Source organism: Saccopteryx bilineata, chromosome 4, assembly GCF_036850765.1.
Source record: "Saccopteryx bilineata isolate mSacBil1 chromosome 4, mSacBil1_pri_phased_curated, whole genome shotgun sequence".
NCBI classification, from domain to species: domain Eukaryota; kingdom Metazoa; phylum Chordata; class Mammalia; order Chiroptera; family Emballonuridae; genus Saccopteryx; species Saccopteryx bilineata.
Genome location: NC_089493.1, coordinates 199344627 through 199366761, shown reverse-complemented (window position 1 = coordinate 199366761; position 22135 = coordinate 199344627). Strand labels below are relative to the sequence as shown.

Genomic DNA, 22135 nt, shown 5'->3' with positions numbered 1-22135 from the left:
TCACGCATTATTCTCTCGAAAATGGCTTAAATTAAGAGGCAAAATAAGAGGGGAGCAAGGGAGGAACACGTGAGCCGGAAACACTTAGGAAATGATGCATAAGTGGATATACCATGTTTATTTTAATACAGCTCATTCGTTTGCATCCTGCTAGAAAGAACACCACCTCACTGTCCTATTACAGCAGCCTGGTGTTATCGGAGTCAATGTCATCCAAGAGATAATTTAAAAAAAAAAAAAAGCTAGGCAAAGAGTAAAAAGGAAAGCTTAATAATCACTTTATGGTGTAAAAAAAAAAAATCCCACTTAAGGCTCTTAGGAAGGTTCTGTATAGACTTTAAACACTACAGCAAGGAGATGTGGCTTCTAAAGTCCCCGTGGCGTTCCCAAGACGCTCCGGCTCCTGCGTGTCCCTGTGGCACCTGTTCAGTCTCCCAGGAAGAGCCGGCTCCGCCCGTGTCCTCAGCAAAAGCACCTGTGACCACGCCGGACAAAGATCCATCCGCCGAGCTGTCTGTCGCTTCCACCCCACCGGGCGCGCCTCTGTTCCCGCGACTGTTAGGTATTTCTGTGAGTCAGTTCTGTTCATCATGTTCTGTGATTTTGTTTGCTCTCTCTCTCTCTCTCTCTCTCTTTTTTTTGACAAGGAAGCTGCTTATTGTCTCACTGAGTGCTACAATACTTGCTTTGATGTCACATTAAACAAATGTATATACTGTCTCTTTGTTCTCCAGAGTGCGCGCGGAGACAGTTTTTCACGGAGGAGAACAAAGACCACACGCTGGCAATAAGCACCGTACATAGTAGGTTCAGGAATGTAACACGCCATGTACATCCATGTCCCGGGAAAGGGCTGCTAGCTTATCCTCACCTCACATCTGCAGGGAGAGGGAGAGACAGACACTGAGAAGCAGGACCACGGGCACACGTACTCCAAGTGAGCGTTCAACCCAATCAAGGGTGCGTGCACGCACACACATGTGCGCACACACAGACACACGCGCGCACGCACCGCGGCAAGTCTTAGGATCTGAAGTTTTTGTAAAATTTCTCAAACTACAGGTGGCTCGTTACCCTTTCTGTAAGACCTCAGAATCTCACCAGAAAGCAGGCTTGAGAGGAAGCCCATTCTCCCCCTTTATGCCCAGGGGAAACTGAAGCCCAGGAAGGCTCCTTTTTCTTTCTCCTCGCCTTTCTCTTTCTTCCAGCTTAGGGCTTGACGTGATTTCTGGAGCTCGGGCAGCCACACTGGGCCATGAGACAACCCTAAGGATGGATACCACCAGCCAGACAGGAGTCATCCCTGTGACCAGGCGGACCTACGCGGAGCTCAGAACCGAGAGCAGCTCACCCTGATCCCACGTCACCATCCGCTGGTCATTCTAAAGCTTGTACCACTCACATGCCCAGAGACTGAATGTGAGCAGGACCCAGGAGAGCAGGGATATGTGCCTCTCACAATGGGGTCTCTGCCATCAGCTGACCCTCAGAGCCCAGAGCCCAGTGGTCTATAGACTACACGCACAGATGGCACAAAGCCACCTCCACACCACACCCTTGGGCTCGAGTACCCTCACGAATGCACCTAACCCACAGGCCCCGGAAACTCCTGACCTGGCAGCTTCCCGCAGTCACACTGCCAACAGCAGTCCGGGCTCTCAGACACCTGTCTCTCAGAATTCCTCTCACCACTATTTGTTTTGGATGCCATGGATTCCCATGTGCCCAGAGGCAAGCACCAGGCTCTCAAGAGCCACAGAGGCCAACACCAAGGACCAGGAAGGCTTGAGACAGCCTCCCCCATGCTGACTGGCTGCTCAAATCCCATTTCCTTCTGGGAAGCTGCACACCTCTCTCAAAGACAGCACCTCCCAGACTTCCCTGCAGCTGAGGGAGGGCCAGTGCGATCGAAGTGAAAGTCCCTGGGTGGGATGACTCTAAGGGTTGTCTGACCCTTCTTCCCACCTTGTTCTTCCTGACAGCCTGGAGTGTGAATGTGATTTTTGGAACATTAGCAGCCATTTGGGGCCATGAGGCACCTCTGAGGATGGACAGCACCAGACCTAGATGGAAGAGGGGCCCTGGTGACACCGAGACGGCCCCACTTGCTCTGGTCCCTGTCTTCACGTGAGTCATGAGTGTCCACCTATGTCCATGGCTTTCTAGGTTCACCCAGCATTCCAGACAGGACCTACTCAGCCTTGAGAACCCTGAACTGCAATCTCTACAAGCCTCCGTTTTTTCATCCGTCAATGGGAAGGGCAGTCTGCCCACGCTGCCCCCACTGCTGCTCAGGAAACCCCAATCACTCCCACTCACAGGACACCTCTGTCCCCAAATCAATGAGAAAACCAAAGCCAGAGCAGGGCCTGGGGTGGGGAAGGGCCTGGGTCAGGCTTCCGTGGGGCGGGAGGGGCGGAGTGGGGAACGGGAGCAGGAGCCCCACAGCCCAGCTGGACACCAGAAGCTCGCAGAGCAATCAAGACCAATCACGCCGCGTCCTCGCCTGGTGATTCGCCCTGTGATCAGTCATCACACCTCCCCACGCGGGCCGTGGCACATCCAGCGACGGCTCCTACCTGGTTGGCTGGTTAGATGGGTTTTAACCTTTTTCTTTTCCGCTTTTTACCTGACTCCCTACGCCTTCCTGTTAACAGAAGGGCAGGGAGGGTGAGCAGGCCTAGGAGAGGGCAGTCAGGCAGCCCCTGACACCACACACACCTGGGCTGCCTGTCTTCCTGGAAGAAAACTAACTCCATTAGTGTTGGCACGGACATTTCCTGTCCCCTCGGGCCGTCCCCATGCCACTCTGCCTCCGGGCAGTCTGTCCGCAGGGGGAGGCAGAGACCCTCACCGACAACAGTGGCCAGATGTCCAGCACCCGCCTTCCCACAACATGTTGGCTCTAATTACCCCAACTGGACAACCAACCAGGGCAAGAAAGTTAAAATGCATGCCCGCCCCTCCTCACTCCAGCCTGGACCTCCTCCCAGGGCTACACAGCAGGGTCCCCCTCCCCGCCAGTGCCCACAGGAGGCAGAATTTGCCCCAGCAGGTCCCCAGGGCAGGCTGACCGGTTGCCAAGTGGCTCACTGACCTCACAGAGCTCCAGATACCACCGCCCGCCAGGCCCCCTTCATCACTTCGACCCCAGGAGCCAGGCTGGGGAGCCTTGTGCATTAACCGGGACACTGGTGACGAGAACACGGCAGGCAGCTCACCTGTCTCCTCTTCTCGGTAGTCCGGGTTCGGGCTGGTGGGCATGCACGTACACTCCAGGTGCTCCTCCAGCCTCACCTGGACTTCTTTTAACTTTGGCTTCTTCCTGATGTACTCCACCTTGGCCACCTGCCAGAGAGAACAGACCCAGCCATGAAGACCTCACCCCACCAGGCCAGGAGGAAGCCCGACCTCTCACCTCCGACCTCTTCTGGTGGAAAGGCAGGGTGCCCAGCGAAAATCATGCTTCAGGAAGCATTAGTGGTCTGGTTCCATTTTACCTTAACGTAAACCCACCGTCCGAGTCTGAGGGACATGCTGGGAGCGGGGTTGGGGGAGGTGTTTGATTCTGTGTTTTGGGGGCACCCGGCTATGTTCCCCAACGTGTACTACAGGAGGAAAGCCCCAGCCGAGGCACGGGGCAAGGCTGTCAAGTGTGCTCAGTGCCCAGGCGTCACCCTCCCTCCTGCCCACAGCCCCAGGAGGAACCAGCGCATCCCCAGGACATCCGAACCGGGGTCTGGATGAGACTGGCTCCAGACCAGGGCTCTAAGGGCTCCAGGGCACGTCACTGGGCCCACGAGGGCCCCTCCCCTCCCTTACGGCAGCTGGGCCAGGCCAGCCACAGCCTCGGTCCCAGGCGCCAGGCCCGTAGATGGCCGCCAGGCCACAGGTCTCCATGAACTTGGAGGAAATGTGAGCAGAGCCACCACTGCCCGTCCGTGGGCCTCGCCAGCCCAGCACTCTGTGCACAGAACCACATGGCGGGCCTCACCCCTCTCAAGGAGCTGCAGGAGGAAAGGGCCCCAAGGCACAAGTCTAGGCAGTCAAGAAGTGGGCGGGCCCCAGGGAACTGGCTGTGTGTCCTGGGAAGGCAGCTCCACCCTCCACCCGGGCACATACATACATGCACATGTGCCCGATCACAGAAAGTCAGCCTCACACGCACAAGGCACACACACCCATCCTGGGACCTCATCCACACACACATACACACGTACACACCTGGCTCCGCAGACTTAAAGCACAACCAATGAGCATGGCCAGGTGCTGACTCCTTACTTCTGCCCAGATTATGGGTGAGGACACAGGTGACAGACATTGGAGACATGACTTTCCCAGCTGCTCCCTGCACCCCATGGGCTCCCATCCCCAAAGGCCCGCAGCCGACTCTGATCTCCAACAGGAACCACCGCAGCCTCTCTGCTGGTCCCAGGACCCCACACAGGGAGCCAGGCACACAGCAGACATGCCCTCTGTGCCCACCCCTCAGGGTACCCACTCTATCCCCTCACTGTTCACCTGGGGAAACTGAGGCAGAAAGGGAGCAGAGCCCACAGATTATAATCCAGGCTGCTGGCAGGAGGCCCAGGACAGAAGACCCCAACCTGGGACAGTTGAGAAGGGAACGAGAAGGACGGGGACCTTCCCCAGGCTCCTCTGCAAAGGCCTGGAGTCCAGAAGCCAGAGAACCCCGGGAAAGTGGGGTCAGCCCTACACCTGGCAACCAGGGATGCACCCCACAGACGAGCTGGGCCGAAGGCTTGTCCAGAGCAAGTTAGCCCTCGTGGCCACCCTGCCACAGCAAGTTAGCCCTCGTGGCCACCCTGCCACAGTAAGTAAGGCAACCCTCGTGGCCACCCTGCCACAGTAAGGCACCCCTCGTGGCCACCCTGCCACAGTAAGTAAGGCAGCCCTCGTGGCCACCCTGCCACAGCAAGGCAGCCCTCGTGGCCACCCTGCCACAGCAAGGCAGCCCTCGTGGCCACCCTGCCACAGCAAGGCAGCCCTCGTGGCCACCCTGCCACAGCAAGGCAGCCCTCGTGGCCACCCTGCCACAGCAAGTTAACCCCCGTGGCCACTCTGCCACAGCAAGGTAACCCTCCACGCACAGGGTGCTGGGCGCCCGGCTGTGGGTGGTGTTGAATGGCTCGCAATGCTCAGCCTCACGTGTAAATGCTGCAGCTGAGGACAAGCTAGGGAGGGGAGATCGGTTTGGGTGTCAGCAGCCAGGCCAGGTTTGGGGCCAGGCCTGAGAGGTTTCCTGAACTGAGAATGAAGAGAAGGCAGCCTCGAGAGCCTGGGACATGGCCACCCATCCACCTGCCCTTTCCCCAGGGGCTGAGCCCGAGAGAGGAGTCCACAGGCTCCCTGGGCAGAGCCTCCGCCTTCCCATCTGCAAAATGGGAGCATGGCCCGTGGTGAGGGATAAACTAGGTCACTCGTGTGAAGTACCTGAAATGTGGGACTGGGCCGCCTTCCAGAGTGACCCCTGGTGTCCATATGTTCACACAGGGCCCCCCTTACTGAAATCGCCACAGGCTCCAGGTCTCTGGAGAGGTCAGCCTGCTGCCCCAGGGGCGGGAGGGGGCCCGTGAGGGCACTGTCCCGAGGGGCAGAGCACCAGCCTGCACCCCAGGAGCCTTGCTGGCCCTCCTCAAATTAGGAACAAGTCTGCCTCGGTCCCTGGTTGGCAAATTGAGGCTCTCTGGCCCCTTGAGTGTGGCTCTTCCACAAAATACCACGTGCGGGCACTACCTCGATAAGGAATGTACCTACCTATAAAGCTTAAAAATTTGGGCTCTCAAAAGAAATGTCAATAGTTGTGCTGTTGATATTTGGCTCTGTTGACTAATGAGTCTGCCGACCACTGGCCTAGGTGATAACAGGGGGGCTCCAGCTCCCCACCCACTTCTGTCCCCTAGGACACAAACAGGGGGGACCCAGAGGCCAGCACCACACCCTGCCATGGCTCCTGGCTCTGAGCAACCATGTACCCCCCTCCACAGATGCCTTCTTGGCCCTCTTGGCCTCTGCCGGGGACACAGGAGGTGGGCAGTTGTCTTGCTCTGGGTCCCCAGGTCTCATCCAGCTTCCTCCCAAGCAGAGGGGGGCAAGGAGTTCTCCACTGTGTGGGGGGGGGCACTCCAGAAACACCTCCTGCTTGCCCCCCTCGGCAAAGTGCACACAACACTGGCCACTTCAGGCCGGGAACCCCCTCTCTTTTCAGATGACCCATTTTTATCAAAGAAAAACAAACAGCGATTTACAAGGCACCTACTTCTGGGTTTGCAAGGAATCCAGGACGTCCTGCACCTCTGTCTAAGCAGAAAAAGACTGCATTTTTCCCACAAGAACGTGCTGTGAACATTAAGTTCTCAGAAGCATCCTCCACACCAGCCAGGTCCAGAGAATGAGACGCAACCTTGGCCCCCAGACCCACACGGAGCCCAAGCAGTCTCCAGGTCCCCCCCTTCCCCCGTTTGCATCCTGGTGCCCAGGCTGCACCTTAGGAAACACATTCCAAGTCCCCACTACTAGGGGACCATTGCATGACCCATAGGCCAGTGCACCCGAGAACCCAGCAGTGACATACCCCCTCTAGACAGGGGGCACCAAGCGCAGGAGGCTTGAGTGCTCACCCCTCACCAGCACCCCAGGCTGGGCTGCCCTGGGGCAGGCACCCCCGGGAGGGCTGGGGAGAGCCACGCCCCTCAGGGGACACCACCAGGCATCCTGACCGCCCAGAGTCAAGGCACAACATCAACCACAATGAACAGCAGCACCAAGAACACCCTGTGTGAGTCACTGGAAGGCTCACAGCCACCCTGTGAGGGCTCAAGTGCGCCCACTTTACAGATGAGGAAACTGAGGCAGCAGACAAGCCTTCCTCTTTCACTGGGAGGAGTCCCGGACATGCAGAGAGCAGAGGCTCTGAGCTTGTCCTTGACCAGGGACCTCCTCGGTCGAGCAGCCCTTCCCCTGGGTGCGCCTGCTCCCGAGCCCGCTGTCCCCGACACGGCATTCCTGTGTGTCCCCTCCCTGGCCTCACAGCCATCTGGAACTAAAGCCAACCCCCAAGGTCAGGCGGACAGACCTCCCCTGGTTTGACAGACTCTCGTCTAGCTAGAGGACAACGTGTCCCTGAGAATTGTGACCCGAGGCTCTTGAGCCTGAAGCCCGAGAAGTGGTACCTCTGGGGCCGTGTCTAGCTCCCCAAAGCCCAAGGTGCTGGCCTCCCTGACCGCCAGGGCTCTACCCACACAGCCCTGGGCACTCTCGCCCACCAGGGAGGGACATGCACCAGGGAGGGACACGCACCAGGGCTGGGCAGGGACACTCTCACGTAAGACCTTAACCCCCAGAGCTCCAGCGGTCCCCATGCAGGCCCTAAACTAGACCCCCCACAGCCATGGGTTCCAAAGTGCCCCCCTAACTCCATCCACAGGACGCAGAGGCCGTCCCGGGCACCCCAGGGGGACACAGCGAACCCATCTTCTCGAAGTCTAGCAAGGCAGAGCTGGGTCCTAGCTTCTAGAAACCTGGGGACTTCTCGGATCCATTCTCTGATGGACTTCAAGCACCTCAGAGGGCCATCTGCACTGAGCCACAGGGGAACACCACCGTCCTAGCCCTGAGGCTTGGGCCTGGGGGACAGGGTCAGATGTTGGCAGGGTCTTGCTGTCAGCTCATACTGGGGGGCCTGGAAAGGGTATGCTACTCAGAGAGGCCAGTCAGGGAGTGGACAGCAAGTGCTGACCACAGCAAGCCCAGCTCAGAAAAGTCCACCCCTCAGAACCCCAGCCCACCACTGATAGGAGCCGTGCCCTGGCCACCCTGGGGGGCCTGTGCGGTGCTGGGAGCCCTGCCTCCAGATGCCCCCATCCAGCTGCCACGGGGGAAGAGGGCAGGTCCCAGAAGACAGGTGAGCTCTGCCCCAGGCCCCACACCTGCGACATCATGGAGATGAAGGTGAACGGCTGGCCATGGACCCCAGCATGTCCAGACACACAGGGCCTGGAGGCCATCGGGCAGCCTTTAGCCAAGCCCACACTGGACAGTTCAACTCCTGGGTTTCAGTGGGGTGGCCATGCCCAGCCTGTTACCTCCTTTCAGAAGACGCCTTGATGAATCAAAAGGCCAGACAACCAGGCAGGTGCCAGCTCTGGCCAGAACCCCCACCTGCCCGGCACCCAGCACCCAGCCCTGCTCTGCCTCAACCCCAAATGGAGCGGGAACAGCCTCCTGGAGGGGCCAGAACGGCCTCCACAATGGGCCTCCTGTTCCCACTGACCTTTTGTCCCCTTTCTGCCAGAAGCCCAGTGTCTGGGGCCGGATGTTTTCCTGCCAACCCTCGGACGGGCGGGCAGGGGACAGCGGGCGAGGAGGCTGAGCAGGGTGGGGCACAGGCAGGGGGCCGGGCTGCCTGGTCTCCAGATGCAGGATGAAGCCCCTCTGTCCCCTCTTGGGCTGACCGTGACCCCATCTGGACAGGAGAATGCCCATGCTGAGTCGGTGGGGCCTGCGCCCCAGACAGAGTACACCCTTCCCAAAGGGGCCCTACCCGCCCACCCACCGTGCGGCTAGGAACTCTCTCCCACCTGCTCAGGGAGGCCAGCAGACACAGAGCGCTGCCCATCCCAGGACCAGACGGTCCCCAGCTTCACACCACAAGAAGTAAGACTGGGAACAGAGGCGCCCGGGGAGGCTGGAGTCTACTCATTCCGGGACCCAGGACCGCTGGTCCCCCATCCCAGATGCCCCTAGGTTCATACACAGGGGCATCCCCTCCTGAGCAGCCCTGTGCCTGTGCCCTTGAGAAAAAGGCCTCTGGCACCCAGATTCTCGGGGCTAATAAGACCCCCAACATACTCCACGTGAGGACAACAAGACCCCCAGGGGCAGAAGCTGGCCGTAGAGCGGAGGCCTCGCAAGCAGGGCCAGTGCAAGATGCAGACTCGGTGTGGGGAGCAGCCTGCCCGCTGATGGCTGGGCAGGGCCTGGGGCAATAGGCCGTGGAATGTGCCGACTCAGCTCCCAGGCAGGGCAGAGACCACGTCCCCACGGTCAAGTCCGTCCCAGCGATGGGTCTAAAGGGCCTTCTCATGAGACAAGTGACCCGCCGGCTACGTGGTCCTTCACTAAGAAAGTTTTCTCCCTGTACCTCGTGCAGAGGCCGAGGCCGACATCAAGGGACTGGGTTGGTGGTGGCACCGAGGATTTACAACGACGTGTAGTCAAGGACGAGGTTCTAATGCACGCCCAGGCTGACATCTTCAGTCCAGGACAATGGGCCCGTTTGCCAGTGAGGCTCAGCGGGGAGGGTGGGCTCGCTCCCCAGGGTTCTAACCCACCCAGAGCTGAGACGGGTAGCCGCTGGCCTCTCCAGCCTCAGCCTCAGTTCCGAGAGGCCAGGAGACGCCCCAAAGCCTCCCTCCCACCCAACCCTGTCCTTCTTAGGGCCAGGCAGGAACTGACGTCCAGATACAGAAGGCTCTCTGGGGAGTTCCACAGCTTCAGACCCATTCCACAGATGAGGCAAATCAGGCCGGGATGGGGAGGGCACCCAGGCCCTGGCCTGAGCTTCCAGCCACTGGGCCAAAAGCCAACCCCAATTTGGCTGCCCAGAGTGACCTGAAGAAGCAAAATTTCCTCCGAAGGACTCAGGCAGGAGGACAGGAGCTCCTACGAGACCTTCCTGCGTCCCCTGCTGAGCTGCCCTGGAGGTCACCATGGCCAGCCCCTGACTGAGAAAGAGGAGGGCCCAGGCTCCCGTGAGTACCCGTGGTGGTGAGTGCGGTCAGCTCCAGCCACCAGTCCCTCCTGGAAAGAGGGGGAGGGGCTTGGCTTCTCAGCACCCCCAGAAAGACCCTCCTAGAGAGAAACACGCCAACAACACATACGTCCAAATGGATGAGGGGTACCCTCCCCGACTTACAGGTCCCGCGTCCACGGCCCACACCAGCACCCCCTTCCTGTCTCCCGTGTCCCAGGGAGAGGCCTGGGGGCCACACAGGCTGAGGGGACCCCGACCCCCCACCAAGGTGCTGCGAGAAAGATGTTTTCTTTCCTTCGAGAGGCCGCATGGTGCAGGGGGAACCGGGATGCCCATGCCAAACCCACGGACCGGCTCTCACCGCACCCATACCCCGCACTGCCTGCAGGCTCGGACACCCGGCTCCCCGGGGCAGCTCACCTTGACACTGCGATGGTGCACGCGGGACGGCTGGCACTTGACGCTGCTGGTGTTGCAGCAGCCGGTGCAACGCTTCACCTCCACGCACGGCGGCCAGATCAAGAAGTTGGCAGAGGTGGGGTCCACCTGGCTCCGAGGTATCTCGTAAATGACTGTCCTTGTCTTGCAGACGGCGGGGACAGCTTCCTCTGCAGAGGAAGAGCCTCGGTGAGCATGGAGGCCACTTCCTTACCCACTGAACCACCCCACCCCTGCCCGGGGCCACAGCAGCTGGAGGGCCGGGTCTGCTGCTGCCTCCAGCGTGACCCGTGTCACGCAGCCCCCCCCCCCAGGGTGTCGCTGAATTGTCTGCTCAGGGATGAGGAGCATGGGGGCCCAGTGGGGAACCCCCGGGGAAAGATGCAGCTGGCAAAGTGGATCGTGCAACACTGGGGCCAAGACAGGAGGGAGGCCCCGTGGACCCATGGTGGTAGGGAGCATGGACAGAGGCAGACAGGCTATGGGGCTGGTGGAGATGCGGACAAGCAGGGAAACTGAGGCCGGGACACCAAGACAGCTGGGAAGACCAACAGGACACCGCCCAGCACGCTGCTGTGTTCCCAGGGCCAGGCCCCACTCCAGGTGGGGTCCCACCCACACAGGAACTGGTTACTGCCCCCAGGGCTCACGCCCAGGCTGCCCTGGACCATCCCAGCCAGTTTGCTGTGGCTCCAACATGAATAGAATAGCCACAGGAGGCCTGGGGGCGGGAGTGTTACAGCCAGCCTGCAAAGTGGGCAAGGGACATGGTACAAGCCACGCCCGGACTTCTCCAGCACCCGAGGCCTGAGACCTGCTCCTGAAAGGTGACCGTGAGGCCACCCACCAGCCATGAGGGCCCCTCCAAGGAGGAACAGGCCTTTCTCTGCTCTGTGCTCCTCAGCGCAGGCCAAACAGTCCAACCCAAAGCCAACAGCTCCTTATGAACAACAACAGGGCAGGTCTGACGGATGGGAAGCCCACCCCTGGGCCCCAGCACATGACCTCCAGGCCCAGCTGGGCATTGTGTAGTGACTGTCTGACGACATCCAGCCAAAAAGCAGACCACCAGGAGGAGGCCCTGCCACCCAGACACGTGCCCAGGGAGCCCCACCAGCAGGTTTGTCACCACCCAGACGCTGCTGCCCCAGCCACACTCAGGGCCCCAGCACCACAGAGCTGGAGCTGGAAGGAGCCTCCCCTGGGCGTGGAGGGCCCATCACCACCCCAATGCACACACTCAGAGCTGCTACACACACCAGAGCTCACACAAGCCCAGCAGCCAGCAGGGAGGGGGCACTGCCCTCTGCAGACAAGAGGAGCCCAAGATGCGGCTGAAAGACCTGGACGCTCTGTCTTCACCTCAGTGCCAGGGAGGACGTCAGCTGTCACGTACGTCCCCTTCTCGTACGGGGCTGAGAAGACCTCCCAGAGGCCCCCAGCGGGGATGCTGAGCCCCGAGAACAAGCCACCAGACAGGGAAGTCTGGACGCTGGCTGTCTGGCTGTCCCACCAAGGGAAGGGGCTGCACTCCCAGCACCCCCCAGGGGACAGGGGCCTGGGGAACCGGACCAGGAGGAGCAGGGGCTGGAGCTAGGGAGAGGCCTTTGGTCCAGCCCCTTCTTTGCTCAAGGACACTTCCTTCCTCACTGGAGCAGGACAGGCCCTCGAGGGAGCACCCACTCTTCACAACTGGTCTGGAGGACATGACCTGTACGGTCACAACAGTGAGTATCACCTGGGGAGGCCTGACTGCCTTCACCAGGATTCACTCACCCACACAGGGTGCTCAAAGGTGTACGCTACAAAACACGTCTGCTCAGGCCGGAGTCACCTGCCCCAGGTGGCAGTCAGGGCCCACGGGCAGCAGCCACAGTGAGCAGGCCCACCCCGACGGCAGGGGGCTGCGTGAGCCACACCTGCGGCTGCCTCCCCGGGAGAGAAGATGTAGAGCCCCCCACCCTCTGAACCCCGCCAGCTAGCAGACCTGGGCCCAGTGAGAGGGACAAGAGCCAACCCCCCCTAGCCCGCGCCGAGGTGGAGCCCTGGAGCCGCACAGGGAGGGGCGCAGGAAGGGGCCCCTGCAGGCAGGCAGCCCGCTGGCCCCGCACACTGCACCCAGCTCCGGGGCTCCCTGGAAATGAAGCACGACGTCTTCCACAGCGAGGCCTCCTCGAGAGCAGGCCCCGACAAGACCGGCACTTAAGGAATTTATGACAGCTCCCTCTCCAGGGGCTCTCGGCAGGGCCAGGCTGGGGCAGGGAGAGACACCCCTGCAGGAGGGAGGAGCCCCTGAGCAGCCCGGGCCTTTGTTTTCAGGAGGAAAGGGGAAAGGCTCCCCTGAGGCCTCTCTCCAGCCCACCCCCCAGGCCCCCAGCTCACCGATGCTTCTTTTCCTCCGAACGGGCACCGGGCGCTTCTCGGGCGCGTGCTTGGCGGCGCGGCCCCCGTGGGCTCTCAGGCTGCTCTCCAGAGCATTCTCAGCCCCTGAAGGCATAAAGAAGAACCGGTGACCAGCTGGCCCCCCACCCCAGGCCTGTCCACAGCACTTCCTGCAGCTCAACCCCACTCTTGCTCCCCCAAACCTTCCACTCCTACATGGGGCGTGCGTCTCCAGATGAACAGGGGCTGAAACACTCCCAGCTGCTAAAAACACCCCATCAACCTCCGCAGGGTCAACACGGACTCGCAGCGCCTCCTCCAAGGAAGCCTGGGCGAGGGCTGGACCATGCAGGGAAGCCCAAGGCCGGCCCTTCCGGTCCAGGAGACCCAGAGCCAATAGGCGCACTGCTCCTGGCCAGCCCACCTCCCAGAGGGCACCTCAGAGGGGGCTGCAGTGAGGACCAGTGAGGCCGTGGCTGTGGACTCGTCCCGTGTGCCTGGGTCTCCCTCCCCCCCTCACTAACCCAACCCTGGCCCAGAGTCCTAATCTCCAGCATCAGAAGCAAGGCCAGAAGGCTGGCTGCCAGCCAAACCTCACTGTTCCTGACGTGAGTCCACTCTGAGGGTGAGACCCTGGGAAACACAACCAGGAAGCGAGGCCTCCCACTTAGAGTAGCTGCAGGACAGGGACCCGGAGTCCTGGCCACGGACAGGCAGCAGGTGGTGAGCAAGAAGGAAGGGTCTTTGCCACCCAGGGCCTCAGGGCCATGACCACAGAGAAAGCAGTGGGCCCGAGCTAAGATCAGACCCAGAACCTGGGACCCGGGTGTCCCAGCCTCTGCTCCTCCAGGGCCCCCAGGTAAAGGTGGGTGGAAGGAACACAACAGTCCTGACACCTGCCATCTGGCCAACCCCCCCACTGAGACTAGCCACGCCCAGATAAGGTGGGCCACCTGCCTCACCCCGCCTTTGCCCCAGACCCCCGGGGGGGGGTCTTTTCCCACTTCTCCCCCTCCGTCCTGGTCTCCCCCCCCAATAGATACCAGGGCAAAGGGGTCCTGAGCAGCCAGGATTTCCAGCAGCTCACAAAGGTCCCCATCTGCCACTCCCCCCCCCCCCAGCGGTGACCTGGCCCTGCCTGGTGCCTGGGCCGCTGAGGCTGCAGTGAGTCCCACTCATTCTAAACGAAAACCCAGCGCCATGCCTAAGGAGCAGACGACAAAATATGCACTCTTTTTGAAGTCGAAGTGGAACCCAACTTTTCACTTAAAATGACTCAGTGTTCCCCTGCCACTATTTTTTTGAGACCCAAAATAAGATCAGAACTGAACTACTCATGCAAGAAGAATTTCCCATCAACCAGCTGTTATAAGAAGCACTTTTTCACGAAAAAGTGACATTTATGAGTCATGTCCTGGTGGTGACCATCTTGCTATCGCCAAACCCAAGAGCAGCTGGTGCGTCCTCGGCGCCAAGAGAAAATTCAGCCACACGGCTCCCGCACCCCCGGGCCTTACTACAGCCCGGTGTAGGCTGCTTCCCCGGGGCAGGGTGCTCCCGTGTGCGCTGTGGGCTCTGCAACCCAAGTCCAAGGACACGGGAGCCCAGGAGGGAGGGAGAAGGACAAGCAGGGACAAACACTGGCCAGACCCGTGTCCAGGCTCAGCCCACACACCTGCCCAGGCCTCCTTCTGCCTAATAGACGACAAGGGACCTCCCAGCCCATCCACCGGCTGAAATCTGAATCGGCTTTGGAGACAAGAGGCAGAGTAGAAAGAGCTCCTGGTCAAACAAGCCCACCTGCCGCCTCATCAAGATGGGTGGTCATCAAACCAGTCAGACTGCGCCAGGCCAGCGGCCTCGTTCACGCTAGCGGGCAGTGACTGACAGGAGCAGGCCAGTGGAGCACGCCCTGGGACAGCGCTGGGACAGCTAACCAAATGGGTTTCCTTTCGCCTTCTACGCACAGACGTGCCAGTGACAACAGGACGGGGAGAAGTCCTCCAGCCTCAGTCCTAGCGCAGTGTTAATGGCCTGAGATGGGATACTTCTGTGTCGGTTACTCAGTGACCCGTGGGCACTGGGCCAGACCCCAGAGAATGAAGCTCCCGCGGCCACTGGGCTGAAGGGTTTGTTCTCATTACAATGGACAAACTCCATAAACTCCATAAACTCCACAGTATGTGAAAAATCAACGCCCCTTCACTTCCACGCACGCCCCCGGGATGGAATGCTCAGGACCAGTCAGCCTCCGGGTGTGGGAATCCTGTGCCTCAGGGGCTCCAGCCACACCTCCCAGGACTTGCAAGCTCAGTTTCTCACCTGTGAAATGGGAATGTAGCCCTCCCATTGGGAGGAGCCCAGGGTCCCACATGCCCATCACAAAGCTCCTCCCCTACATGGGAGGAGCCACTCTTTGAAAAGCCTCTTTTCAGCTTCCAGGGCATTGGCCTCCCACTCAGGTCTACCTGGAAGGGCCCCCCTTGGAGTTACAAAGGCAGCAGAGTGACACTGGGCTCCTCCGCAGCCAGCCCCTTCCTCACTGATCCCAGACACAGCTGTGACAGTCCAGGGCCTGGAGGAAGGCTGCTTACAACCTTCCCCAGCAGCCCGCTGCAGTTCAGCCATCCGCTTTGGGTGGGTACAGGGGTTGGGGGTCGCCCCCCCATCTCAGACAAGTTCTAGAAGCAACAGGTGCAACCCCTTCGGTCAGGCCAGAGACTGTGTTCTCTGGTTTCCATGGAAGGGGACCAGGACAAATACTTTGATGTGTGTGTCACAAAGGACGCCCTAGGGGCAGGTTAGTGAGCCAGAAGATCCTAGAAGCCCTCCTCTCTGTTCTCACCCAAAGTCACCTAAGGCACCTGATCCCAAAAAGTCTGACAGGTGGTTGGGGGCAGTTGAGCCACTCTCCCACTTCCTGGGGTGGGAGGGAGGGGAGCTCCTGGGGATTTTATGAGGGGGCAATTTAAAACCAGCTGAGAACTGGCTGGTGCATCCTGGCTTTTTTGGTTTAGACGCCCCCCTCACCACCACCCCCAAGGATCCCTGGGCCCAGAAGCCCCCAGCTCAGGAATGCCATCAGCATAGCTCCAGAAGCCCTGCTAACAGCATTAATGGTGGGGGTTGGGGGAGGCGGGGCTGCAGAGACCAGAATAAGAATGGCCCCAGCAGAAAGTCAATGGCCCATTTCCCGGTGCAGTCCAAGGCCCAGCTCTTCACTGGCCTCACCTCTGCGAGGCAGAGAAAAAGCCCTGGAACCTACTGGGGGAGGCAGTCTCCCCACTTTCTCAAGTCCACAGGGACCTGCACGAGGGTGAGTGCTTTCCAGGCTCAGCAGAGACAAATCCTTCTCCCCAGGGCTACACATCAAGGGGCAGATAAAAAAATCCCCCCGGGGCCCAGCTCTGATCTCCAAGTGAAACTCTACCCCATCCCGATAAGGATCAGCCAGAGGATTTCCTGGGTCAAGAAACTACAGAAACTGCCGGCCTCGCTGGAAGATGGTCTTGGCATGAAGTGAAAACAGTTCAGACCTCTCCACCACCATAATTAGGTACAAATTTCCAAAAGGCCAGACCTTGTGATTTCCCTTGATTCCCCACCCCCACCCCTTTCCCAGAGTGGTTTGCAATGAGAAATCTTTTCACAGATTCTCCCACCCGCTCCTGCGGCCTTCCATGGACACAGTTCTTTTGGGGCCTCTTTAAACTAACTACTAGTCAATAGAAAGTTTTCTGAGGCTGTTTCCCCAGTTTACACTGACACTGGCGTTCTCACGCTACAAACATGTGGGTTAGTATCCTTATCTTCCTCCTAAAAGGGATTGTCTCTGGTCCGCAATCCAGCAAAACCATCCAACACCCTCCCTGGCTCCCCTTCGCCAGCCACACCAGGTCCCCGCGGCCTCTGCCAACCCAGGTCTGGTCTAACCGCAGCAGACACTGAAGAGCTTCTACACTCTGCTTCACAAATAAACTTTCCTAAAGTGGCTGGGCTCCAGGGCCGGAGGGTGAGCCCCGAAATAGTCCCCAAACAACAGATGTGTCCAAGGCGCGCTGTTTTATTGGCTCGTGAAAAAGGAGAAGACGCGGGCTCCAACGACCAGAAAGGCCCAGCCCGGGGCAAGAGCAGAGCAACTTCTGGGGATGTAGAGGGACCCTGACCAGAAGCACCCGCCACCTCCAGGACTCTACGCCCCGGGCCGGCTCCAGCCCCTCCTCCTTGGCTGGAGGGTAGGCCCTAGGCAGGCACACCTGGCCGGGGTGCCGGCGCCCTCTATGCAGCTGAACTTTCTGTGACACACGCGGCATGTTCCTTAAATGCAAAAACAATCTCTGGGCGAGCGAGCAGCCCTCGGCCGCCGCTGGGAGAGAAAGTGGTGATTGGAAGAGAAACTCCTTACTCATCCGCCTGGGCTTTTATGGCCCGGGATTGGATTCTGACCTTTCGGTGCGCTCCTGCGCGGCGCCCGGCCCGAACGCGGGAGGCGGCGCGGGGCGCACTCACCGCCTGCCCGCCCGCCCTCCCGCGCCCTCCCCGCGCGAGGGAAGGGACGCGATTTACCTACGGAGTCTATCTCCAGGAGTCGCTGGAGGTCCCGGATGCTGTGGATCTGACTGTGCGCCAGCCTCTCAATTACCTCGCGGGGGATCTCGGCCTCCTGCAAGCAGAGCCACACGGTCAGCCCGCAGCCCGGCCCCACCGGCTCGCGCCCCCCGCCCAAAGCACGTGGTCCACGGATCGAGGCGGCCCCCACATTCTGCCCCACGCGGGCACCTCGCGCGTAAGGCCACCGGGACCTGCGTTCCGGTCCTGAAGCCGGTGGCTGGGGGTGGGGCTGAGTGAGACCCCAAATTATCCGTCCTCATCCATGTTTGCCCTTTGCAAAAAAAAGCTCGCCCCACCTTTAAATGTTCAAACAAAAGCCCACTCCAGTCCTTCCACCCGGGGTGTCAGTTACAGGCGGTCTGGGGGCAGCGAGGGGCCCGGGGAGTTTCTGATTTAATAGTGAAATCAACGCCCAGAAAGATCAAGTTGAAATGCGTCACGGATCGGCGACGAAAGTCACAGCAGCCCTAACACTTTAATCTAGCCAGGGGCTTAAATTTCACACCCCGGAATCCCGGGCCAACCTGCGGGGGAGAGGGTCTCTCCGTCTCACAAACACGCGCGCGCGCACACACACCCACACTCGCCCCACCCCGCTCCGGCCCAGCCGCGGCCCTAGCGCCGACGAGGACGCCCCAAATCCAGCCAGCGGCTGGAGGAGACTGCAGGAATGTGAGGGTTAAATATCTACCTCTCGCGGCTCCCGGGTCCCTGCCAAGACTACCCTCCTCACCACCACTCGGCCTCTCCCTACTCCTTCCGATTTTTAGAAAGAGTCGGGGGTCGCTGGGGAGAGGGTCTCAAGTACTAAGTTCCCACGACGGGGGCTGCAGAAAGTCATTCATCACAGCGAGCTCCCGGGGATTTGGGATACGAGATGGGGGGCGCCGCGGGGGAGGGCGTAGGGACGCCAGCGGTGGGAGGGCGCGGGAGCCTGCCCGGCCCCTGCTCGCCCCGCTCAGCCACCTGTAAGCAGGCCCCGGGCGGGCGGGGCTGCGCCGGCCCAGCCACCGAGCCGGGCTTGGGGACCAGGTACCTACAGAGCTGCGGCTCCGCGCTGCCCACCCCGGCTGCGGGGGGCCCTACCTGTTTACCCGCCGCTCTTCCCCCTCCCCGGGCTCCACCGGCTCACACACACCCCCTTCCGCGCTCCCCGCACCCGGATACTGCATTACCTACCGCGCCCGGGTTCCCTCCCTGGAGAGGAACTCGCGCCCCCCGAAGTTTCTCCCCACTCGTCCACCTCGCCACCACTCCGTCCCTCCTCGGCAGAGCGACGCAACACGCTGGAAACTCACCAGACACACTTAGGCATGGCAAAAAATAGAACCCAGTTGGGAAAATTTAAAAAAAAAAAAAAATCGACCACCCTAACAGGAATCAAAATGCGGTCTGCAGAGCCTGCGCCCAGGGAGCCCCGGCCCGCGGGCGGCCGCAGGGGGCGTGCGCCGGGGCAGTCGGAGAAGGGACGGGGCGCGGGGATGGCACCTACCTCGGCCAGGGCATGGGCGAGGTATCCGCAGCCGAGGAGCAGCAGGCAAGCCCAGGTCCTCATCGCGTCCCGAGGCGCTGGCGGCTCGGCGAGGAGGCGATGCCGCGGGGCGGGCGCTCCAGCCGGGCTCCTGTGGCGGCGAAATTCAGTACCATCCCTCAGGGAGCGCGGCCCGGAGGAGGGTGGCGCGGAGAGCAGCGAGCCGGTGGAGCGCGCCCGGCGCGAGCAGCGAGTGCAGAGGCAGGCAGAGCAGGCGAGAAGGAGGAGCAGGGAGTGCACGCCTGCCGCGCCTGTCGCGCCGGGAGCCTCCTGGGCCGCCGGGTAGGGGGTGGGGACGGAAGGGGCGGAGGGCGGGGGCTGGGCCTCTTCCTTGGTGCGTTCCCGGTGCTGGCCGCTGCCGCGCTCGCTCCCCGGCGCAGGCTTTAGGCGAGACCTGGCCGGTAATTCTGCACGTTTGCAGGCGTCAGCCCCAAGAGGGAGCCCGGAGGGAGCCTGGAGCCGCCGCCGCCGCCGCCGCCGCACCACCACCACCCATCACCTGTCTGGACGCCCGGCCAGGCCTCGACCTCGGGCTCGCGCTCTCCCTGCGGGCTGCAGGCGGCCCTTGGCGTCCACCGCCGGCCCCGCGCTCGCCTCCGGCCTTTTGTCGCCACCGCCGCCGCCAGGCCGGGCACAGCGCGGCCCAGCACGGCGCAGCACGGCGGCTTGAATGAGCCCCTCCGCGGCTCGCGCTTGGCTCCGGCGCGGTGCTCCGCCCTTCGTCGGCCCGAGCGGGGCAGCACCCGCGGCCGCCCGGGGCCTCGCCGCGCGGACCTGAGGGCGGGCGCAGGACCGAGCCGGCGCCGCCGCTGCCGCCAGCAAAGAAACAGGCGAAGGCAGGCCCAGCTCGCCGGAGTTGTACGGGCTCCTCGGGGCGCGCGTGTGGAGCCGGCCGGCAGCGGGGAGGGGGTTATAGCGCCGCCGCCGCCGCGCCCCTCCCCCGCCCCCTCCCTGTCGCCTCCCCCGGATTCTCGGCCCGGGACCCGCACCTCGGAAGCGCGCAGGGGCCGCACGGGCCGGGCAGGGCCCGGCCGCTGCCGCCGCCGCCGCCGCAGTGAGCACACACACGCGCTCACGCAGGCAGTGAAATCCATCCAAGCCTCGCGCCCGGCACCGAGCACAGCCGCCGGGGCTCCGCGCGCCCCTCCCTCGAGCTTGCCCACCCCTCCAGTGCCAGCCAGCTGCAATCCTGCGGCACCGGACGGGGAGGGGAGGAGGCCGCCGCAGAAGCAGACTCGCCTCTCGGGCCCCAGCGGCAGCAGAGGGCAGCGCCCAGAGCTGCGACGCCAAAAAGGGCAAAAGCAGGCCGGCCCCCGCCCCCCGCCCCGGCGCTCGGGCCTCTTTCCACGGTTGGGCTCCAGGGCCCCTGCCTCCCCCTCTCCATAAAAGGAGGGGGAGTGAGGCTATGGTGAGAGGTGGGGCGCGTTTGGTGGCGCTTCTGGGGCACTCACCTGGCGGCTGCTACGCGCCCCCGCCCACGATCCAATGCCTGGGGCGTCTGAATGAGGAACCTGCACCCACATCCCGAAGATGGTAGAACGCCCAGGGGCTGCAGGGTGCCTCCTCCCCACCCTGGGACCATGCGTCCCCCAAGTCCCCACTCGCTCATGGAAGGCTGGGCTTCAGCCTGAGCCGGGAATTCGAGGGGGTGGTAGGGAAGGAAAAGAGGAGCCGCCCCGTCAGGAACCCCTGGAGTGTGAGCCTCAGGCGCCGTATCTACTGGACGCACAGAGCGCCACCTCCCACCGAGGCGCAACACGGAGCCCGATGGCGGGGGGGGGGCGACACAGCGACAAGCCGGAGGCCTGAGCATGGCTAGACGGCTCCCTGCCACAAAAGGGCGGGTGCGCCCAGGCTGGGTGGATTCTGCCCACCTAGACTAGGTGGGAGAGGACCCCGGCGTCAGGTCCTATCGCCTCAGGGTGCGCCCTCGAGAGGGTGGGCGAATATCCAGACCAGAGCTAGAGTAGTGCCCAGCCAAGCCACCCGAAAGTGAAACAGCAGAGGCACTGAAGGCTATGAGATTTGCCCCTCTGTGGGTGGGCAGGCAGCAGAGAATTCTGCCCCTCAAATCCCCACCCCATAAGCCCCCACCAGACAAAGGCTGTCCCCACCCGCAGTCTTTCATCCTGGGCTGGGCGGTTCTTGGCATTTCAGAGGCCGAGGCTAGAGGGGCTACAGGGCGCTTACCTATCTCCAGATACTTGGGAGTGGGGAACTTTTACTGCGGGTCCCAGAAGACGTCAGTGTTCAGGTCCCTTCCACAGGCCTCTGCACACACCTGCCGCTTCCCAACGCTTTGGGACTCCTTACACTCCCCCCCCCACCCCATGCAAGTAGGCTGGAGGTTGCTCAGGATGGAGGACGAAACAGAACCAGGGAACACTTGGAAACGTTTAGGAGCACGTGAAAGCCACTTGTCTGTCCAGGTGGAACCTTCCGTTGGTTCAGAGAGGGACCACTGGAAGTTTCTGGAAGGCAGCCAGACACCACTGCCAGGGCTCTGGAGTCTGGTGGGGGCTGTCGCCTATGTATTCAAGAGAGCACCATCCGGCTGAGCCTCGGATTCCTTGCTGGCAAAGAAGACCCAAGGACATTTCTTGGGGGTTAAAGTACTGGGTTTGGTAGCGGGTGTGGAAATGAAGGGAAAATGGTCGCTGTCTTGCAGGCGGAGCCTCCGACATCTGCACAGAAGGTCTCTGCCACCTCTGAGTGGCCTGGCACTTTAGGGGCGCCCAGTTCGAATTTGGGACCAGCAGGGAGGTCTAGGGTCGTGGAGGGGGATGCCTTCGGGGGATGTCTCAGACCAGAGTGGGTGTGGGGAGCAGGGGCAATCCCGGGTGCATTCTTTGCTAGGTCTGGAGACCCAGGGAGGGGGGAAGGGCTGCCCCCTCTTTCTCTAATCACTGGCCTCTATTAAAAATACCCCCCCCCCCCCCCCCCCCCCGCACAGCGTCGTCCTAGCAACCACCACAACAGCGGCTGTGCGAGGGTGGCAAAAACTTCTGCAACCGCTGACAGACGCCTTGGGGAGACTCAGGGCACCACGCATTGGAGCACCGAGGCTCGCCCTGGGGTGGGACAGGGACCCCCTCAGAAGAAACTGGCAGAAGCTGTTTCTGACTTGGAAATGGAAACCGTAGGATTGACTTGACCAAGAGGTCACCAGCTTGGGTGTGATCCACTCCTGTGTGGGACTGCCTCCCAGACCCTGGCTCCCCCTCAGCGCCCCACCCATCCAGATTCCAGCGGCCCTCACCTCAGCCCCTGCGGAAGGGGAAGGGGCTTCGTGAGGAGGTGGGTTCAGGATGCTTAGGGGAGAAGGGCCCTTCCCTGCTCCCTGGCCTGTGGGAGCTCAGCTCCTACCCAGCCTGCCTGGGCAATCCCTGCCAATCAGG

General features: G+C 61.6%; 1 protein-coding gene across 6 annotated transcripts; it reads right to left on the bottom strand.

The window, feature by feature from the left end:
• Positions 1-97: 97 nt before the first annotated feature.
• Positions 98-20207, bottom strand: PDGFA (platelet derived growth factor subunit A). 6 transcript variants are annotated; one of them, XR_010731103.1, is made up of 10 exons: positions 20189-20207; positions 18699-18828; positions 17162-17258; positions 12596-12700; positions 10196-10383; positions 3222-3348; positions 2580-2647; positions 1966-2063; positions 1192-1266; positions 98-878 (listed from the first exon to the last, which is right to left on the bottom strand). XR_010731103.1 is itself a non-coding variant. In XM_066273586.1 (8 exons), the coding sequence occupies exons 2-7, from the start codon at positions 18759-18761 to the stop codon at positions 2592-2594; spliced, it is 636 nt and encodes a 211-aa protein (XP_066129683.1). In that variant the 5' UTR covers positions 18762-18828; positions 20189-20207; the 3' UTR covers positions 98-878; positions 2580-2591. The 6 variants fall into 6 exon arrangements, 4 of the variants coding, with proteins under 4 accessions (XP_066129683.1, XP_066129685.1, XP_066129686.1 ...); XR_010731102.1 differs by lacking the exon at positions 1966-2063; XM_066273586.1 differs by lacking the exons at positions 1192-1266; positions 1966-2063.
• Positions 20208-22135: the final 1928 nt, after the last annotated feature.